This window comes from Phaeoacremonium minimum, assembly GCF_000392275.1.
Source record: "Phaeoacremonium minimum UCRPA7 unplaced genomic scaffold PA7_03_scaffold_597, whole genome shotgun sequence".
In the NCBI taxonomy this organism is placed as follows: Eukaryota; Fungi; Ascomycota; class Sordariomycetes; order Togniniales; family Togniniaceae; genus Phaeoacremonium; species Phaeoacremonium minimum.
In genome coordinates this window covers 168,904-185,818 of record NW_006921499.1, presented here as the reverse complement: position 1 = coordinate 185,818, position 16,915 = coordinate 168,904, and the positions used below count along the sequence as shown (strand labels likewise).

The following is a 16,915-nucleotide window of genomic DNA, read 5'->3' as shown; positions in this document are numbered from 1 at the left end:
CATCTTGAGAGTGGCAAGCAGCGTCAAATAAATTTAGTATGCATCTAATTTGTTAGAGTATAGCAATGATTGTTTTTATACAACCGTAGAAGTCCTTGCTGCGACTATTTTCCTTGGCGTGTAGCTCGCCATTTTGGCCACCATCACGAGTGCTATTTAGTGGACCGACTTTGAGATAGCAGATCCTTCGGAAACACTATTTCAGGTCACTCAACCTTATCCGGCACTATTCGGCAACGAGAACATAAAGAATGAACAATATATGCGATGATCGTTCCTACGAACTAAAGCTATTGTGTCGTGGTGGATGTACGTGAGTGGGTTCAGGAAGCCTACATCCGTAAAGAGATCACGAAACAAAACCATGCAGTCACACAATCTTAACCTAGCTACAAACATGACGGACAACCATTTAAAAACACCTGGATGTGCTACCAAGTCCCAATAAAAACTCGCTGTGTATTCTCCGATTATCTAGTTCGCTTAGTAGTGTCATTAACCATGGTCGCTGTAACGCTCGAGACACAAGCACATAGCCCGAGATCGGCACCTGGTCAATTACCTGTTGATACCGATGCAGGAATTGAAATTTTCGAAATCCCAAACGCCCGCCGAGTCCATGGCAATGCCTTTCCTTTGGGTATACGAACAAAAGAAGGTGCATTATTTGAAAATCTAGATTTTGCAATTGACTACATTGAATCACTTACCGACCGAGGAATATTTCACAGCCTGTTGTCTAATCGTAAGCCTCGTATCAACTCCAAGTTTCATACAAGTCTTAACAAAGCGGCGTAGATGGTGCAATTCTTTTCCGGGGCTTTCCAATCAAAACTGCAGAAGATCTTTCAAAATTCACTAAGGCTTTCAAACTCCCGCGACCGCACCAGGAAGTCGGACTTTCTGGCAAGAGAAGCACGGTTGGCGATAATGTGAAAACAGCGAACGAGGAGCCTCCGCATATCAAGTTTTACTACCACAACGAGTATGGCAGAAGTGCTCACTTCCCTGGGATTCTATTCTTCTATTCCCAGAAAGTTCCAGAACAAGGTAGATAGTGCTGAATGTTAACGATTGTTGATGGCCTCATCGCTAACTCAGTCAGGTGGTCAAACTCCTCTCTTGTCGACTATCGAACTTTACGACAGACTCAATGAAGAAATTCCTGAGTTTCTTGAAGCTTTGATTGAGAAAGGCAGGTCCCTGCGGTTACGGCGTCAGATACGTTGCTAACGTACTGTGGTAGGGATCATTGGTCGACAATACTATCCTGCGAAGGAAGATCCAGAGTCCAAGACTATTGGATGGAATTGGCAGGATTCATATGGCTTCGATATTCTCCCTGGAGACCCGATTGAAATCCAGAGAAGTAAAGTCGAAAATGTTCTCAAAATCAGACTCCAAGCAGATGCTGAGTGGCAGAGCAACGGAGCACTTTTTGTATTACAACGACTTCCAGCTGTTCGTCGAATTGCTTCCACCAAACAGCCTGTACCATTCAATGGACTGGGTGGTGTGTATGGACGACAGCGAGACCGCAAGGCATTAGAGCCTCCACACAAGGGCACAGATGGCAATTATCATTTACCAACAACCTATGGGGATGGCACAAATATTCCACGGGAATATCTCGAGCGCTTGTTGAAGATATCTGATGAAATAGGGTTTCTGGTCCCATGGCAAGAGGGTGATGTCGCGCTGATTGATAACTATACTGTACAGGTAAGTACGTCTTATGCTTGGCGGATAACCGTGGCTGATTCAAAATAGCATGCGCGCTCTCCATGGGTAGGTGAGAGATCACTGCTCGTGAGCTTATGGGATGGCTATGAGACGTTCACCCCATTTTAAGCAAAACGATGACAGGTTGTTTGTGAATGTCACCATATGGGAATATTGAGACTTTCCCATCAAAACACTGATGATTGCATTTTGTTGAGGTCTGATGGTCAAGTCACAGAAAGGTGAGCTCAAGGTTAGATATAAAAAATAAAAGCTATGGGTAAGACCACCGATACGGGGGTTCGAACCCCGGTCTTTGGAGCTCACATAACTCAAATGAAAGTCCAAAATGCTAACCACTGCACCATATCGGTTCTAGCATCGTGGCCTTGTTTTGGTCGTTGACGTGACACCAAGATCTGATGCTGGCGTGGCGCCACTATCCATGTAGTTAGCCGTGCTTCCCTGCCAACAAATATTATCAAAAATAACACCAGCTACTGACCCTCTATACAAATCAATATACGCTTCGAGTGACGAGTTAATACACAGCCTCTAAGATATATACTTACTTCAGGGTTTCATTCTTATTGTTCGGACTGTGATCGAAAAGTACCGTTCAATTACGAACCTCAGGTCTGTCAAATCTAATGTGAGCATGACACTTACAACTTATGGTTACTAAGTCTCTTAAAAATGTATATGTCAATAGCTATACCAATTTATCATGCAGAAGCATTAATTCTGGATCTGCTAGAGGCCACATAAGGATCTAATCTTCCAACCGATCTTAGCTCACTCCTCATCCATAATCTTACACTCGCTTGTAGGCTCCCTTGTTCGTCAGCCAGCCACTTGCCGTCAACCCCGCAGTCGCTTCCCCCGGTACGGGATCAATGGTCTTATATCGTGATAAGTTTCAGCTGCGATCCAACACGATCAACTGGCATTTTGACGGTCTGGACCCTTCCAATGGTAAACACATGTATGCAACCCATTCGATATCTACGCTCTCATGCATGTCCGATTCTCTGCCTCAACCCTATTTTGGTGCATATTGTGACCCCATGCGAAGGGAACCGTGTGCCAAGTATGCAGCTCTGAAGCTGAGCTTCAGGATGAGTGACCTTACAGCGCTCGTCATTGACTTTCGTCTTGGATAGTTACTTTCTTCTTTTCCCTCCCTAATACGCGGTACTACATGGCACTTAAAAGGGCAACTATCATTGTTCTCGGGGACTATATCACTCGACCCTAGCCTACCCTAAAAATCAGAGGACGAAGAAAACACATATGACGTTGAGAAACATAAGCATAATGCTTCCAATTTTGTTTGTTCTCGTTGCCTCGGTCTCTGCGCTGAATTTTACCGACTCTTTGGTTGTGCCAACTCCTGCGGACCATTATGTTCGTTATGTTACATTCCTTGCGGTCGGCGATCGGACGTATACGTGCGACCCAGCCAACAAATCATCGCCCTACACGCTGAAGTCGTTCAATTATGATATGTATGATGCTGAGATCGATATTCGACGCAAATTCAACCTCGGTAAACATGTGTTGATGCTGCAACGTGATGTCCAAGGAGGGAACTCGGTCTTTTATACTGCAAACAATACATTCACTTATTGGTAAGTTCCAAAGCCTTCGGTGTTTACGTTCTAGTTGCCTACATACTAACTGACCGTGGCTAATTAGGGTGGGCAAGACAATCATTCTCACTCCGGATCCTCTGGCTCATAGTTCATTGGATCTCACTCTCGAACAGGAATTGAGAACTGAAGCATCGGAGCCTAAGACCGAGGCAGGGAAATATGATATGGGAATAGCTGTTTATGCAACTCGCTTTGGCGCTATCGGTGGTAATCTTCCAACAGGAGTTAAGTGTACTGGAGACAGGACTGTCAAGTCTGAGGTATATTACTCAATGTTTAAGCAAGTGCTCTAGGCTAGTAATGTTGTTGTGAGGGGCAAGCTATGTCTCTCAAAGGCGGAGACACGAGCGACTAGCAATGACATTTGATGGTAGGATTCTGTGACTTATGAAGAAGCTTACTCTATTGATGGAAAAATAACACTATTTGCACGCCTCTTGGCCTTTGATTTACGATGACCCATAAATCCGGCACTCGCTTACGCCACAAGTCTATAAAGTTCAGGACGAATGAAGATAATGCTGTTTTTGCTCTATTAATCAATTAGGCTTGACTAGACTAACCCCGGATTCCAACTTTCCCCGCATTGCCCCTCCTTAGGTTCGGTGTGTGCTGCCGCGAAGGGTTAAGAACTTAGCCAGCTAGAATAGGAACTGTTTAGGATCGGCATCTTTAACAATTGTTTTAGACTATAGCTCTTGCGATCCACGAAGCTGTCGGTGCATTTCTGTTGCTTGGCTATGACGTTGTGTAAGCTGGTAAATGCTAGCCGGGGACCAAGCAAGCGGGGTGATGTGAGACTCGAAGATATATGAAGCTCAAGTCCTGCCAAGCCAGTTGTATGATGGGCGTTATAGCATTCATTAGCCGGAAGATGGTTTCGAGCTATCGATCATGTGGTCTAAAGTCTTGCCTCGGTGGCTCGCCTTCTTTATCAATGTGCATGCCGTCCTTGGCGGGCCGTCACTGGTTCGTGTCAATGAGACTGTAACAACGATTACGAATGGCGACTCCTTCGAGATGAGCATTCATCCAGATGGGTACACGAACTCAATGCTTTGGAATGGTCGTGAGCTTGTGCGCAATGCAACAGGGGGCTACTCGGACACTGGCGGTAAAACGACATTCAATTTCACAAATGGACCAACACTAGTCGAGCAAACGGATAACATGGTCCATGTCGTCTTCAAGTCATATTATGCAGACGTTCATTATATAATGTTCAGTGGTTTAGCGGGATTCTACCAATATGTCGTCAATCAGAACCTCGGATCTCAAGGCGAGGTTCGCAGCCTATACAGACTTGATCCACTCCAATTCACACAAGGCCGGACTAATATCAAGAACGGGCCCCTTCACGCGATACAGGATATTGAAGTTGGGTATAAGGTGCAGGATGAGACATGGCAACGTCGTAATGGAAGCTATATTACAAAATACGATTTCTCTTGTTTCGTAAGAGATCTCGACTTTCATGGTTTATACGGCGAAGGTGTTGGAGCCTATGTGATTGCCCCCGGAAAAGACTATTACATCGGCGACCATTTGAAGCAAGAACTGATGTTGCACCGAGAAAGTTCCACAGACGATGCTGTTTTGTTGCACATGTATCATGGTAAGATCATGAGGGTACATCCTAATGGGTATACTAATACGCAACTCTGCAGGATCACATTACAACTCGGAATTCAGTAATAATATTCCCATTGGTAAAATGTGGGGTCCATGGCTATTCTATGTCAACAATGGCGACTTATGGGATGCCGAGTCAAGGAGCAAAAAGGAAAATCTCTCTTGGCCATATCGCTGGCTTGATGACACTGATTATCAGAACCGTGGCTCGGTTACTGGTAAACTTATCCTTAGTGATGGTCGGCCAGCAACTGGGGCCGCCATATTTCTTGGAGATGAGAATGGACTGGAAACTAATAACCAAGGTACCTTCTATCAGTACACCACTTATGCCGCAGATGACGGTTCCTTTACATTAAAGAACGTCAGGCGAGAAAAGTCGTACAGGCTGATAGCTTGGGCTAATGGCGGCGCACTTTCGGATGTTGATGGAGTACACAATGGAACAACAGTCTCATTCAATAAGACATGCTCTGTTGACTTAGGAACAGTTGTGTGGTCCGTCCCAAATCGGGACATTGAGTGGCAAATCGGGGACTTCGATCGCAAGACTCTTGGCTTTAAATATGGGGGCGCAGTCATGGAACGTAAGTAACCTTCGATATGAACGCAGTCCTCTTACACCAATTTCTCGATCTTCCTAGCAACTGTGCAATTCAAAGGTTGAAAGCTGCACTCAAGAACCGCCAACATCGGTGTTTACGCTCTCACGATACTCTTACAAGACAATAACTAACAATAAATATCATAGACGGCTTGAGTGACCTTTGCCCTGCAAACTTGATCTATGCTATCGGCGTGAACAAGCCGGCAGACTGGTGCTTCGCTCAAAGTGCCCAGGGAAATTGGACAGTAATCTTTGACAAGAGTACCGTACAGAACCGCAAGGCCGTCCTCAGCGTTTCATTTGCAGGCTATACGAGTCAGAACGGCTACGGCCTAGGAAGAGATTCTTATGCCTTTCCGGAGGTCACGCCAACCGGACTGAACATCAGTTTGAACCAATACCTAGTGGGTCAGATCAGCAGCGAGAACGCGACCGACGGAGCTCTTTACCGAAGTGCAACAACAGCTGGGGGATATTATTCTAGGCAATTTGAAATTCCCAGCGAGATGTTTCTCTATGACAAGGCAAACAGGCTCGATCTGTAAGCGACAGAAGATAGCTCGTTATATTCAAGAAATTTACTAACAGTATGAACGCTTAGCACCCTAACACAGAATCATCGATGGAGAGGTATTCTATGGGATGCGATAAAACTTGAGTGGAAGTAAAAATTAAGCTTACGGTGTGAATTATTCATCAATTAAACATAGTCCGCGCATGTGAGACTGGGCCGCTTGCGAAATCTCGGATTGAATACCTTACCTAGCTATTGTCAAAAGCTACCGCACTCTGTCAACATCTTCATTTGCCCATTTTGCCTCAGTTTGAACCATCTGCCCCATTTAATACTTCAACATCAGTCCTGAGTTACTCTCGAAACGACACTAGCGAGGTCCCGCTAGCCTAGTTGCATGCGGCAAGCGGCAACCTCAACGGTGTTTGTCGCAGTACAGGAACGAGCATCAACGGTTACTGTCTCTCAAACATAAAGGACCCAAGAGTTGAATATACTGTGGACAATTTTCATGTTCTCCGAGGGACAGAGCAGGCTAAAGCGTCAGACATGGATATGTGGGAGGAGATTGTATGCTTTTGTTCGCACACTACTACGCTCCTACGTGAAAATTTGGGGAGTGCTACGTTGGCGACATTATGTATGGAGAGATGTTTGCCGCTGCACTTCGGACGGCATGATTTTCAAGGTCACCTCGCAAAGCGGGAAAAGATTTAGATTGTGTATTGATTGCAAAAACGATGTGAAGAACACTGAAGACGCTAGGCTGCTCAATGTAGCCACTGTAGATCTTTCAACCTTCTAGCCCCCTCGCTGCAAAGCATTGATGGCATCTTTTGAAGTATGGCTAGACGCCCTGCTTCAAGCTGGGATTGATGCGCTGAATTAGAATTGATTGAGTGGTGTATGGAGCCATTGAAGGCACTGTCTTTGGGAGAACCCACGGTTGACATCCGGCATACTTACAAACGCGTCAATGCCAGCGCTCTGCGTCATCGAAGCTAAACTTGAGTGGCGTTTTCTAGAATTGTTTCACGCTTCGAGATAACGTAGTGCGCAATTGAGCGCTGGTTACGACGAGCTTAGTCAATCACTTAGTCAAAGCCGAAAATCGCATGCTATCCTTAGTCGGCCACACCGGCGGCGGTGCGCCCTTGACCTGACATTGCTGGGGGCTTCCGTTGTGGGGGAAGCCTTTTTACTGTATATCAGGCTATGACACCTCGCGGGTTTAGGTTGGGCTATTGAAGATATGACTTCAAGAAATATTAGGAAATCGCAGAGACATTTCAAGACTCTTGTGAAGAGGAAATCCTGTTGGAAACTCGACCCCCTGAGCACAAGCGCAAATTTTTTTTTCGACCCGCTTAGATTTGCCGCTGCCACCATCTGTCTGCCAGCTGGCAAACCCCAAGCGGCAGCGAGACAGTAAAATCTACCAATTTTTTTAGATTGTGCTGTGAACTTAGGCAATCGCTACGACGGGGGAATCTTTTACTGTGCTAGACGTGTGCAGCCTTACTAGACCCAGGCCAGACAATGGGTGTCACCCAGCTCACCTTCCGTAAGGCGGCGCCAAGCGATGTTCCTCTTCTTCTACCCCTGATCAAGTCAGCCTATCGTGGGGATGCCAGCCGCGCCGGATGGACAAGCGAGGCCGACTTGGTGGCAGACGACCGTATTGACGAGGCTGGCCTGCTGGTAAAGATCAACGCACCGCAGGGGGCTGTCTTGCTTGCGCACGATTGTGCCGGCAATCTCGCCGCATGTTGCGAGCTACTCAAGAAGAACTCCGAGACTGCCCACTTTGGGCTGTTTGCCGTTGATCCTGCACGCCAGGCCGGTGGTATTGGACGGCAGGTGCTAGAGCGCGCAGAACTATACGCTCGCGATGCATGGGGAGTAAGCAGGTTGGAGATGAGCGTCATCTGGACACGCGAAGAACTCATCGCGTGGTACATTCGAAGAGGATTCGAACGCACGGGAAAAAAAGCTCCGTTTCCGTATGCACATCTAGTCAATGGCTCAGCTCTCCGCGATGATCTATACTTCGACGTGCTAGCCAAGGGCATCTGATCGACCTTTAACCAGCCGAGGTCTGGCTTACATCTCTCTTCTACTAAAGATAAGATAGTATAATAGTGCTGGCTAATACCTAGGTAGAATATCTATTATAGCTATATACCGTTAGATGATATATATTATATATATATATTGGATAGAATATAGAAATGAAAATACAAGGAATTAAAATAAACGGTTAAAAAAGATAAGGTAGATTGAAGTCTGGAATATGCAATGGTGACTCTGTCTTGGTGAGCAAGGAGGGGTCACGATTCTATGCGGTCGGTTCTGTTGATAATGGCGTTGACGGACTCGATAGGCTCTCGCCAAGACAGATATGTCATAATAAACCATAGCTCGCGCAAGTTAAACTACAGCGGCTCGGTATCTTTGGTTCTATGAGGTAGCTAGAAGAGAGGTATATCGTAGTATACTCAAGTGGATATAGTGCCCGCTCTTTCTGAAAGAGAAGGTCATGTAATTACCGAAGCAATATCTCAGCTGGTGATGAAAAGTACGGGTCTACAATTGATCTTGATCACATTCGAGTAAAGGGTGGAATAGTATCTCTGGTCCTGACGTCCTGGTCCTAATTCGATGCCTCACTTACCATATTTCATAATAACTCGCCGATACACAGTTCAAGCACCACAGAGTCGTTCGAAACCGAGTACACTGACTCATAAGATGTCCCGACAGCGGCTGGTAGCCCCGTCGGGTATGCCCATTGGATTTGGTTCCATGCGTGTGGTCAGCGATAGGCATAAATATAACTTATGTCACGTTGAATTCACCTAGTCCCTACTTCCTACACATACCTAAGCTTGTCAGAGGCTCCTCTTGAGCCATATATATAGGACTACACTGAAGCCTTACATTACAGGAGAGGATGTGGACATAGCCATGTTTCTAGGGCAAGAAAACTGGTGGTTTGGTGCTCACCTTACAATGCCATGATGCTATCCTCTCAGAATATGTGAGATAAAATTAGACTGGAGATTTGATTTAGGACAATGATTCACGATAGACTGTTTTAGAAGAAGGGCTATGAGACAACCACTTGCCATTTAAGTCTAACTTCTCCATGCCTCGCACTAACAATACAGCCAATATACAACTCTATGCGCGAGAATCCTTCAAAATACGCCATGTAGCTCTTCAATGGGCGAAGAGTACTCTAGATATTAAATATTCCAAACAAAGTTCTGCGAGGTCCGTAAAAGACTATAAAGCAATATTGAACAAACGGTCACTTCACCTGTCCCGAGGTTTCATCTTGATGTGGTCTCGGTAGGTATAGAGAGGAGAATCATAGCTTGCATGATCGAGTGCCTCTCCTTAGTGTTGAACTGGAGGACCAGCATAGTTGCGATGGCCCCAGGCAACATACCAGGCAACTGAGATAACAGTGAATCCAACGAAAACTACCGACGCGTAATTCATCGTAGCGGCTTCAACCGGTAGATAAGAAGGCATGCAGAATAGAGGAATGGCGAGTAGTGACCAGGCTATAGAGATTAGCTTTGAAATCCGCAGTGAGGACGTATGTAGAACTTAGACTCTTACCGATCGCAACAATATTGCAAACAAGACCAATAGGGCCAAGATAGAAGTTTCCTTCTCTGATAGCTTGTCGTCCTTCGGCAACACTTACTGCAATTGGAGCAGCATATGATGTTGTCAGACAGATAACACCGACTCCGGAGAAAGCATTGAAGGCAGCGCTTGATCCGAAGTAAATAACACCGAGAATGATCTGCACCACCATACTCAGCATCATTGCGTTGAGAGGCACATCAAGCTTGACGTTAACTTTCTTCCACAAATGACTAGCCGGGATAGCGCCGTCTCGGGCGAATGCCCAAGTGCAACGAGATGCAGCTGTCGTACATCCAACACCACAGATGATGGCGAGAACTAGCAACGGAACTAGAAGACCGAAGGCACCACCTGAAGAGCCCACAGCTGACTTGATGATACTAGGAACTGGTTGTCCAGATGCCAAAGCCACCAACTCATCAATGTCTGGTAGCACGAAGACCAGAGGAATAAGGAAGAGGAGTCCGCAAATGGTGTTGATGACAATAGTCCCGACCATGGCCTTTGGAACTTGTGTAGATGGCTCTTGAACTTCTTCGCACATTCTGTAGGAATTAGAACGATTCAACCGTTAGTTCGCAACTTCGGAGACTTACGAGATAATCATTCCAGTGGAAGACGTCGCATAAGCAGCTTGTAGCAGACCAACGCAGAAGGACCATCCGGGGGTCCAACCAGAACGAGGTTCGAATGTTGTGAAGACATATTCACCACTGTGGCGGCCGTTCTTAGCAATGACTAGGATGCAGATAACCATAGCAATGACTCCGGCAAATGTCCAGAAAATGGCTGCAGTCTAATCGATGTCACTGTGTAAGCATACGTACGATTGCATGATTCCACGCGGAGTAATTTAGAATAAATGGAAACTCATACATCCAGTAGTGGAAGCCAACGGTTACCCAGGGCGGAGATGGCATTGCACAGCAGCGTGATGGCTAAGAAGATCAGGAAGATCTGATACGTTTCACCAGGAAAGACTCCGGCTCCGGGTTCTTTCTCAAACACATCGATGCAGGCGACAAGGAAAAGAGTGGTGCCAAAGTTCACAGCGAGTGTGATAGTGATGTTACCGACGACATAGAGCCAGCCGCAAATCCAACTGGCAACGCGCCGCCATCTCGCCGGTGCGAGCATGAACGTCTGGTAGTAGACTCCGCCAGCCGTGGGATAGACGCTCGTGATCTCACCAAGGGAGGCGGCAACACACAGGATAATACATGAGACGGCAACCCAGCCCCAGATGATATTCGTTGGGCCACCCCCGGCAAGTGGGTAGAAGAACGTGGTAGCTAGGCCGTACGGGATCGAGGCCAAGACGAATGACATAAAGGCAACTTGTAGGGTAGATCGATTACGTGATAGCTCAGGTGTATAGCCGAGAGCCTCAAGCAGTTGATCTGCAGAGCCTTCATCGGCGCCTAGCAGGTCTTCGCCAGCGTGTTTCCTGCCCAGGCCGACCTTCGACTCTTCGTGCCCATGGTGGCCGTGATGCGCGCGGGCACCGTGATCTTGTGGAGCGACTAAAGACATGTTTGCTGCTGTGCGGATTAGCTACAGCTCACTGTCCGATTGCTCGCAACGCCTTCAGGAGGTCGGTCCGGTCCGTTGGTGAGTAGCCACTGTGGTTTGCGGGTCGTTAGGGGTGAAGTAGTGAGATCTTGAGATGTAGGATGACAACCTCACAGATTTAAAACTGAAGGCCCCAAGAATTTCAGAACTGGATCAAACGACTAACTCTAATCTTAGATAATGGACTAATTTCGCGCAAAATCTCCTCCAGTCTAAACAAATCTGACATCACCGCCGACTTGGCTCCTTGGCTGTGGGTCTGCCAAGTATCCACAGTCGGTCTCGCCGAGGTACGTCCAACTCCCGGTGCCGAGGCCGTTAGGACCCCTGAGGCCGGATCCGGTTGACTTTATTGTTTCGGGAAGGTGTTTGTCTCCGGAGGCCTCGTGCCGCTCATCTTCTCAGATCAAGAGGAGATTTGGCAATTCGTGTGTTTTTTGATCACCAAAGCAGTTGAGCCGTCAACATGAGCCTTAACAAGCGCAAACGTGGAACAATTATGTAATTAGCGTCCACCAAAATCAACGTCCCAATTTTTATGGACCAGTATATACAATTGCCATTGTAATCCACCCAAAGTTACCTGATTGAAAGAGGGCCAACTTGCCGTTCGGCTATCTTGCTTTTGAGGTTTGGCCCCTACCAACGACAAGACTTTGCTCGAAGTCCTTTAGCCACTCACTGACTACTTTCAGTTAGCATGGTTCAGAAACCGAAGTAATCAGAATTTATAGATGAGCTTTGTGAACCCAATACTCACCGACTCTAATTTATGGTCGACCACCCTGAATCGTATCGGTTGCTGAAGAATTGGGCTTGCAGGTTGTCACTCACAGCCTGGGTGACAGCCGGAGCTTGTGCGACTACGGGTTGAGGTTGAAGATTGACTAGCATATTCTCCTACGTGTTAACGGTATCATACTCTGTTGAATACCCCAGACAGCAATCACCATATCGGCGGCATGTTTCACCTAGAAGCCGTCAGCTGGCTTGGCACGCTATCAGTCATATTGGCACATACAAAAAGGTCGCTTTTCGTCACATTTTCGTTGTCCCTTTCTGCATGAAACGCAGGCTGCTTTAGTAAACAAGTTGTTGTCCCGAGTATTTGGTGTCTTCTCGCTATATTCCCTCGTTGGCGCCGACTGGAGTATAGGATGCTGTCTGTGATCCGGAAACAGATGGACATTTGCAAGTTCAGCTGCGTTCGCTTCGCGGTGTGCTGGAGCAAATGACACTTGTCGCACCGTCCAAGTAGATATCCGCCCAGGAGACTGCTGATTATCCGTATTCGCCGCGTTAGTCCACGCTGGTCGCTCTGAACAAGGTCCAAAGCGTGATTTTTGTTGCCTCATTATGTCCTCAGTAGCCCAAACTGCAGGCATCGTTGCTTGAGAATCACATGCACTAGCCGCTGAGGTTGGAAACGCCGGACCGGTAGGGACCTGGCTGCGACCGGCCGCATTGCTTTGCACTAGCGATTGAGTTTGCTCAGCTGCATTTGGCAACTGTGCTCTCGGATCAGTTATCCATGGATATAAGGTCTTTCTTTTTACCAGTTGTATATGCGGCTTCGGCGTTTCGCGCTGGTATGGAAGAGCTGCTGCGTTCGAAGGACGCTTTTCGATTGAAAAAGCGCTAGTAGTTGCTTCCGTAATAGATGGTGGGTTGGACCAAACCTGAGTTTGTGCTGGGCCAGTTAGGGCATGATATGAAGCGCCGTGGATCAGGCTCCGCACATCCACCTTTGGGGTGGATATTGAATCGGCTTGTCTTTCGTCGACCTCGACAGACAAGCCGACGCCCTGTGTCCTGTTCATGGTCTCATCATGAAATATATGATCTTCTGACACTGGGGTCATCATATTCATTAGATCTGGGGGAGTCGTTGTGGAAGGTATGGCACTACCTATATCAGCTCCCGGTCTTGTAGATGATATATCATGGACTGAGTTACGTGGCTCAATCTCACAAGATGCCTCATGATCTCCATAAAGCTCAACATGTTGTTCTCTTTCGAGATCGCTTATTTTCAGGGGTGAGAAGTCTGGACTCGGTGGTTGTATGGGTGGCCAATTTGAGGAGCTATGATGATTTCTCTCGACTTCAGAAGCACTTCCCATTGCCGCAGGCGTGCCTGATCCTGAAACCAAACCGGATTGTTCACACACCACGTCACTGAGTTCAACTGCGACAACATCAGCGTTACAGATAGTCTTATCTTGATCCCTTGGATCGCTTCCAACGTGATCTAAGCACGGTGGTTGCCAGCCTTCCGTTGTGAAACATGGATCTTGATCAGAGTCGCTGTGGGGCGTTGTAGATGAATAATCCTGATGGCCGGCAGCTTCTAGGACTGTTTTCGCGAGATTCTGGTATTGGAGGAGAGATTCTAAAGCACTAGACCTGCCCAAACCTGTCGTAAATGCGCTTGGAAGATTGCCTAATTCGGCTGGCCTCTCCGAACTCCCACAGTCATTGGATAGTTCCGCTTCGTGGGCGTTAACATCCGTTGCTGGAGGTAGGCTCGTATAAGTTTCGGGCATCGTACAGAGCACTCCCTCATTGATGCCATCATCCTCCATGTCTATGGAGTGCTGTAGTGCCTCGTCAACCAAGTTAAGGAGCACCGTCGTAGAGCATGAATCTGACTCATCCGTGGGGACTCTAGGTGCAACCAATAACGCTTCTTCTTGCGCCGCCTCTTCTTGCGCTCGTTCTTCCTGAGCTCGTTCTTCAAATGCAACAGAAGTTTGGCCCGCCTGCGTGACTTCCATCGGCTGGTCTGAAGGTGCTATCTGAGGAGCATTGTTGTGAGCAATACAGTCTTCTTCATGAAGCACTGAGCTACTCGCACTTGGAGTCTCGTCAACAAAGTCACTGCTGCCGGAAGAGATCACTTCGACTATCGGCGCAGAGAAAGAAAACCGCTCAATCTCTGTGCATTAAGATTATGACATTAGCAATTGTAATGATACATCCCTATTATGATTGACTAACCAATATCCTCATCTTCTACTATGATAGGAGTTGTACCTCGGTGTCCTTTGCCCTGCGCCATTGCTTCCAGCCTGTCTCGAAACCTCAGTGCTGTTCGATATCCAAGTGCTTGCTGGCAATCGTGATCCTCGAAGTCAAAATATCTTAAATCTTTGGCGAGTACCCAGCTGTATAGATCTCCCTTTGGTACTTTCCAATTGCCCTTCAGTGGTATTTCTAGGTCATTGGTGAAATACATTATGGGAAACTTCCTCTTGGTGACCTTCTTCCCGCCGCTCTCAAAGCCATGTGCCCAGCCTGTGATTTTCTTGCCGTCTGAATTGAAACACACGGGAATGTACTGATCAAGGCCCGTGTCCGCGAAAGATCCTGACATGCCCAGAGAGCCCAAATCTTCAACATCTAAAGCCAATGCTGCATACCATGTTTTGGTGTTTTTCCAAAACGCCAGATATACCTCTCCGCTGACGGGTTCAACTATTCCTTGGAAATCAGTGTCGGCCTCTTGAGGGCTTTCTGCGTCGACGTTCTCTTGTAGAAGGTCCTCCTCGGACTGGTCGGCGAGAGATTCATCTCGAGATTGAGAATGATCATTCCGGCGCGATTCCTGGCCACGCTCAGCTTTTTTTGCATGGAATGGCTTGTATCCATTGCTCAAAGCCTTTGCGAATGCCTTGTTATTCAACGCAACTTTCCTCTTATCGCAATTCAGCACCCGAACGCCAAGCAGTTCGATTGACTTGCGGTAGTCCACCTGTGACACCATATGTTGTTGGCCAGTCAGATGCTGAATAGCGCCTTTCAATGGGCCTGATCCAAAATGAAGGTGCTCATCACAACGTAGTATGTACCAGGTGTCCTGATCCTGGGGGAACTGAACGATCATGTGTTTATACTTGGCTTTTCCACCTTGATATAGGTCTTCGAACAGGATAGTTCTCTCTGCCTTTCGTCTCTTGAGACCGCGTTCGGGAGAAACTTCGGGGGATCCGAAGTTCTCTGCTCTTTGAGATGATGAGCTTCTCCAGGCCTTGTCTGTTTGTAATCGTTTGCGTAATCCTCTCCTGGGCAACGATTCTGTTGACTTTTCGTTCTGCTGGATCTCGCTGTTAGTCGAGTTAAATAAAAGGATATAGTGAAGCGAACCAGATTGTTAGAGATTGTAACAGCTCTTCTCGGTCTAGCTCTAAGCCTTGCGAGATCTGATGGTGCTGAATCTTCTACAGCGGCTACGGTTTGGGCTGCACCGCTGTCTCCAGGCGACGTCCTCTGTACTGTCGCTGGGCCATCATTGTTTTCTTCTTGGTCTATTATTGGAATTGAACTATTATGACCAAGGGAATTGCTTTTCTCGTTCTCGCGCTGTGAACTTTCGATTACTGAAGGGCGAGCCTGCTTGCCCTGGACGGGGCCACCCTCTTCATTTTCGAGCTTTGAACGTGCATGTCAGTAATGACTTAGCGGAAAGCATGGTAGAAGTGGAAGTTGTACACTCACATTCCCGTTATTGACACTTTGGAGGTAGTAATTGCCAACTTGTGTTCGAAGATTGTGATCAAGCTTTCGTCTGGCAATCTCATATTCTTTCCCCAGTTGCTGCATTTGATCTTGTGATTTCTGCAGTTCGTCTTGCAATCTTTGGATTTCATTTTGGAGATTTTGCTGCTTGTTTTGAAGTTGAAGCAACTCTGATTTTCTCAGATCCTTGAAATGTGACAAGATTTTTTCCAGGCCTTGCTCAAAGTCGGATTTATCGTCGGCAGACACGGGAGCGATGCCTCGCGGGGACTCATCCATGGTTCGTCTCGTGTCGCAATAACGAGTCTTCAGTTCTTGGATCTCAAGAAGTGAGAAGCGCGTTGAAAGGTATGTGGGCAGGACGCCTAATTTATCGAAAGATTTCCAAGACCCCAGACTACCCTCCCTAAAGCGCCAAATCAGGCTGGTGTGCCACACCAATGCACGAACAAGACACCTGTATGTCGAAGCATGGTTGCTATTGCTAGAAAGAGCCAACTACATAACAACGGCATCCACTTTTCATGGCGAAACCGAGTTCGGGACCTCTAACGGCCAAAATCAAGTGATTGCATTTGCCTGCAAGAGACCGGGGCAAGGAGCTCTGTAACGACAAGGAAAGGGGGGTAATGTAACCTCACAAGGTCGATGCGGCTGTTTGTTGGACGCTAAAAGCGCCGGAGAGCTGCAGTTGGTTCAGTGAAGCGCGAGTCCGCATTCCGCGATTGGTCGCCACAGGGGTTAGGTCATTATCACCAGGGTAGTTTGTCATCACTAATGCACAACAGATTGTTTTCACCATTACCCGATGTAACTCGAACAGGTTCTATACAAGACTAGGAAGTTGAGAAATGCCTCTCTCTTTCCACAAGCAAATTCGGCTCGACCAATATTGGTGGAGACAACTTCCACAAAGCGGGGGCTAGGAGCCACTGATTTAGTCCTGAAGCTGCAAAAAACCATCATGTCATGCCACTGAGCCTTATCTTTTGGTGACGACGCCTGATTGTGTTGATGCTCATATGACCTTGG

The 16,915-nt window shown here is 47.2% G+C and overlaps 2 protein-coding genes across 2 annotated transcripts; one reads left to right on the top strand and one right to left on the bottom strand.

The window, feature by feature from the left end:
• Positions 1–7,669: 7,669 nt before the first annotated feature.
• Positions 7,670–8,206, top strand: UCRPA7_8506 (putative acetyltransferase protein; the record flags this gene model as incomplete). Its single annotated transcript, XM_007921019.1, has 1 exon — positions 7,670–8,206. The coding sequence occupies one exon, from the start codon at positions 7,670–7,672 to the stop codon at positions 8,204–8,206; it is 537 nt and encodes a 178-aa protein (XP_007919210.1).
• Positions 8,207–9,647: 1,441 nt separating this feature from the next.
• UCRPA7_8505 (putative amino acid permease protein) lies at positions 9,648–11,326 on the bottom strand (the record flags this gene model as incomplete). The annotated part of the gene is made up of 3 exons (XM_007921018.1): positions 9,648–10,338; positions 10,390–10,582; positions 10,696–11,326. 3 exons carry the CDS (start codon positions 11,324–11,326, stop codon positions 9,648–9,650), a joined length of 1,515 nt encoding a protein of 504 aa, XP_007919209.1.
• Between the last annotated feature and the right edge of the window lie 5,589 nt (positions 11,327–16,915).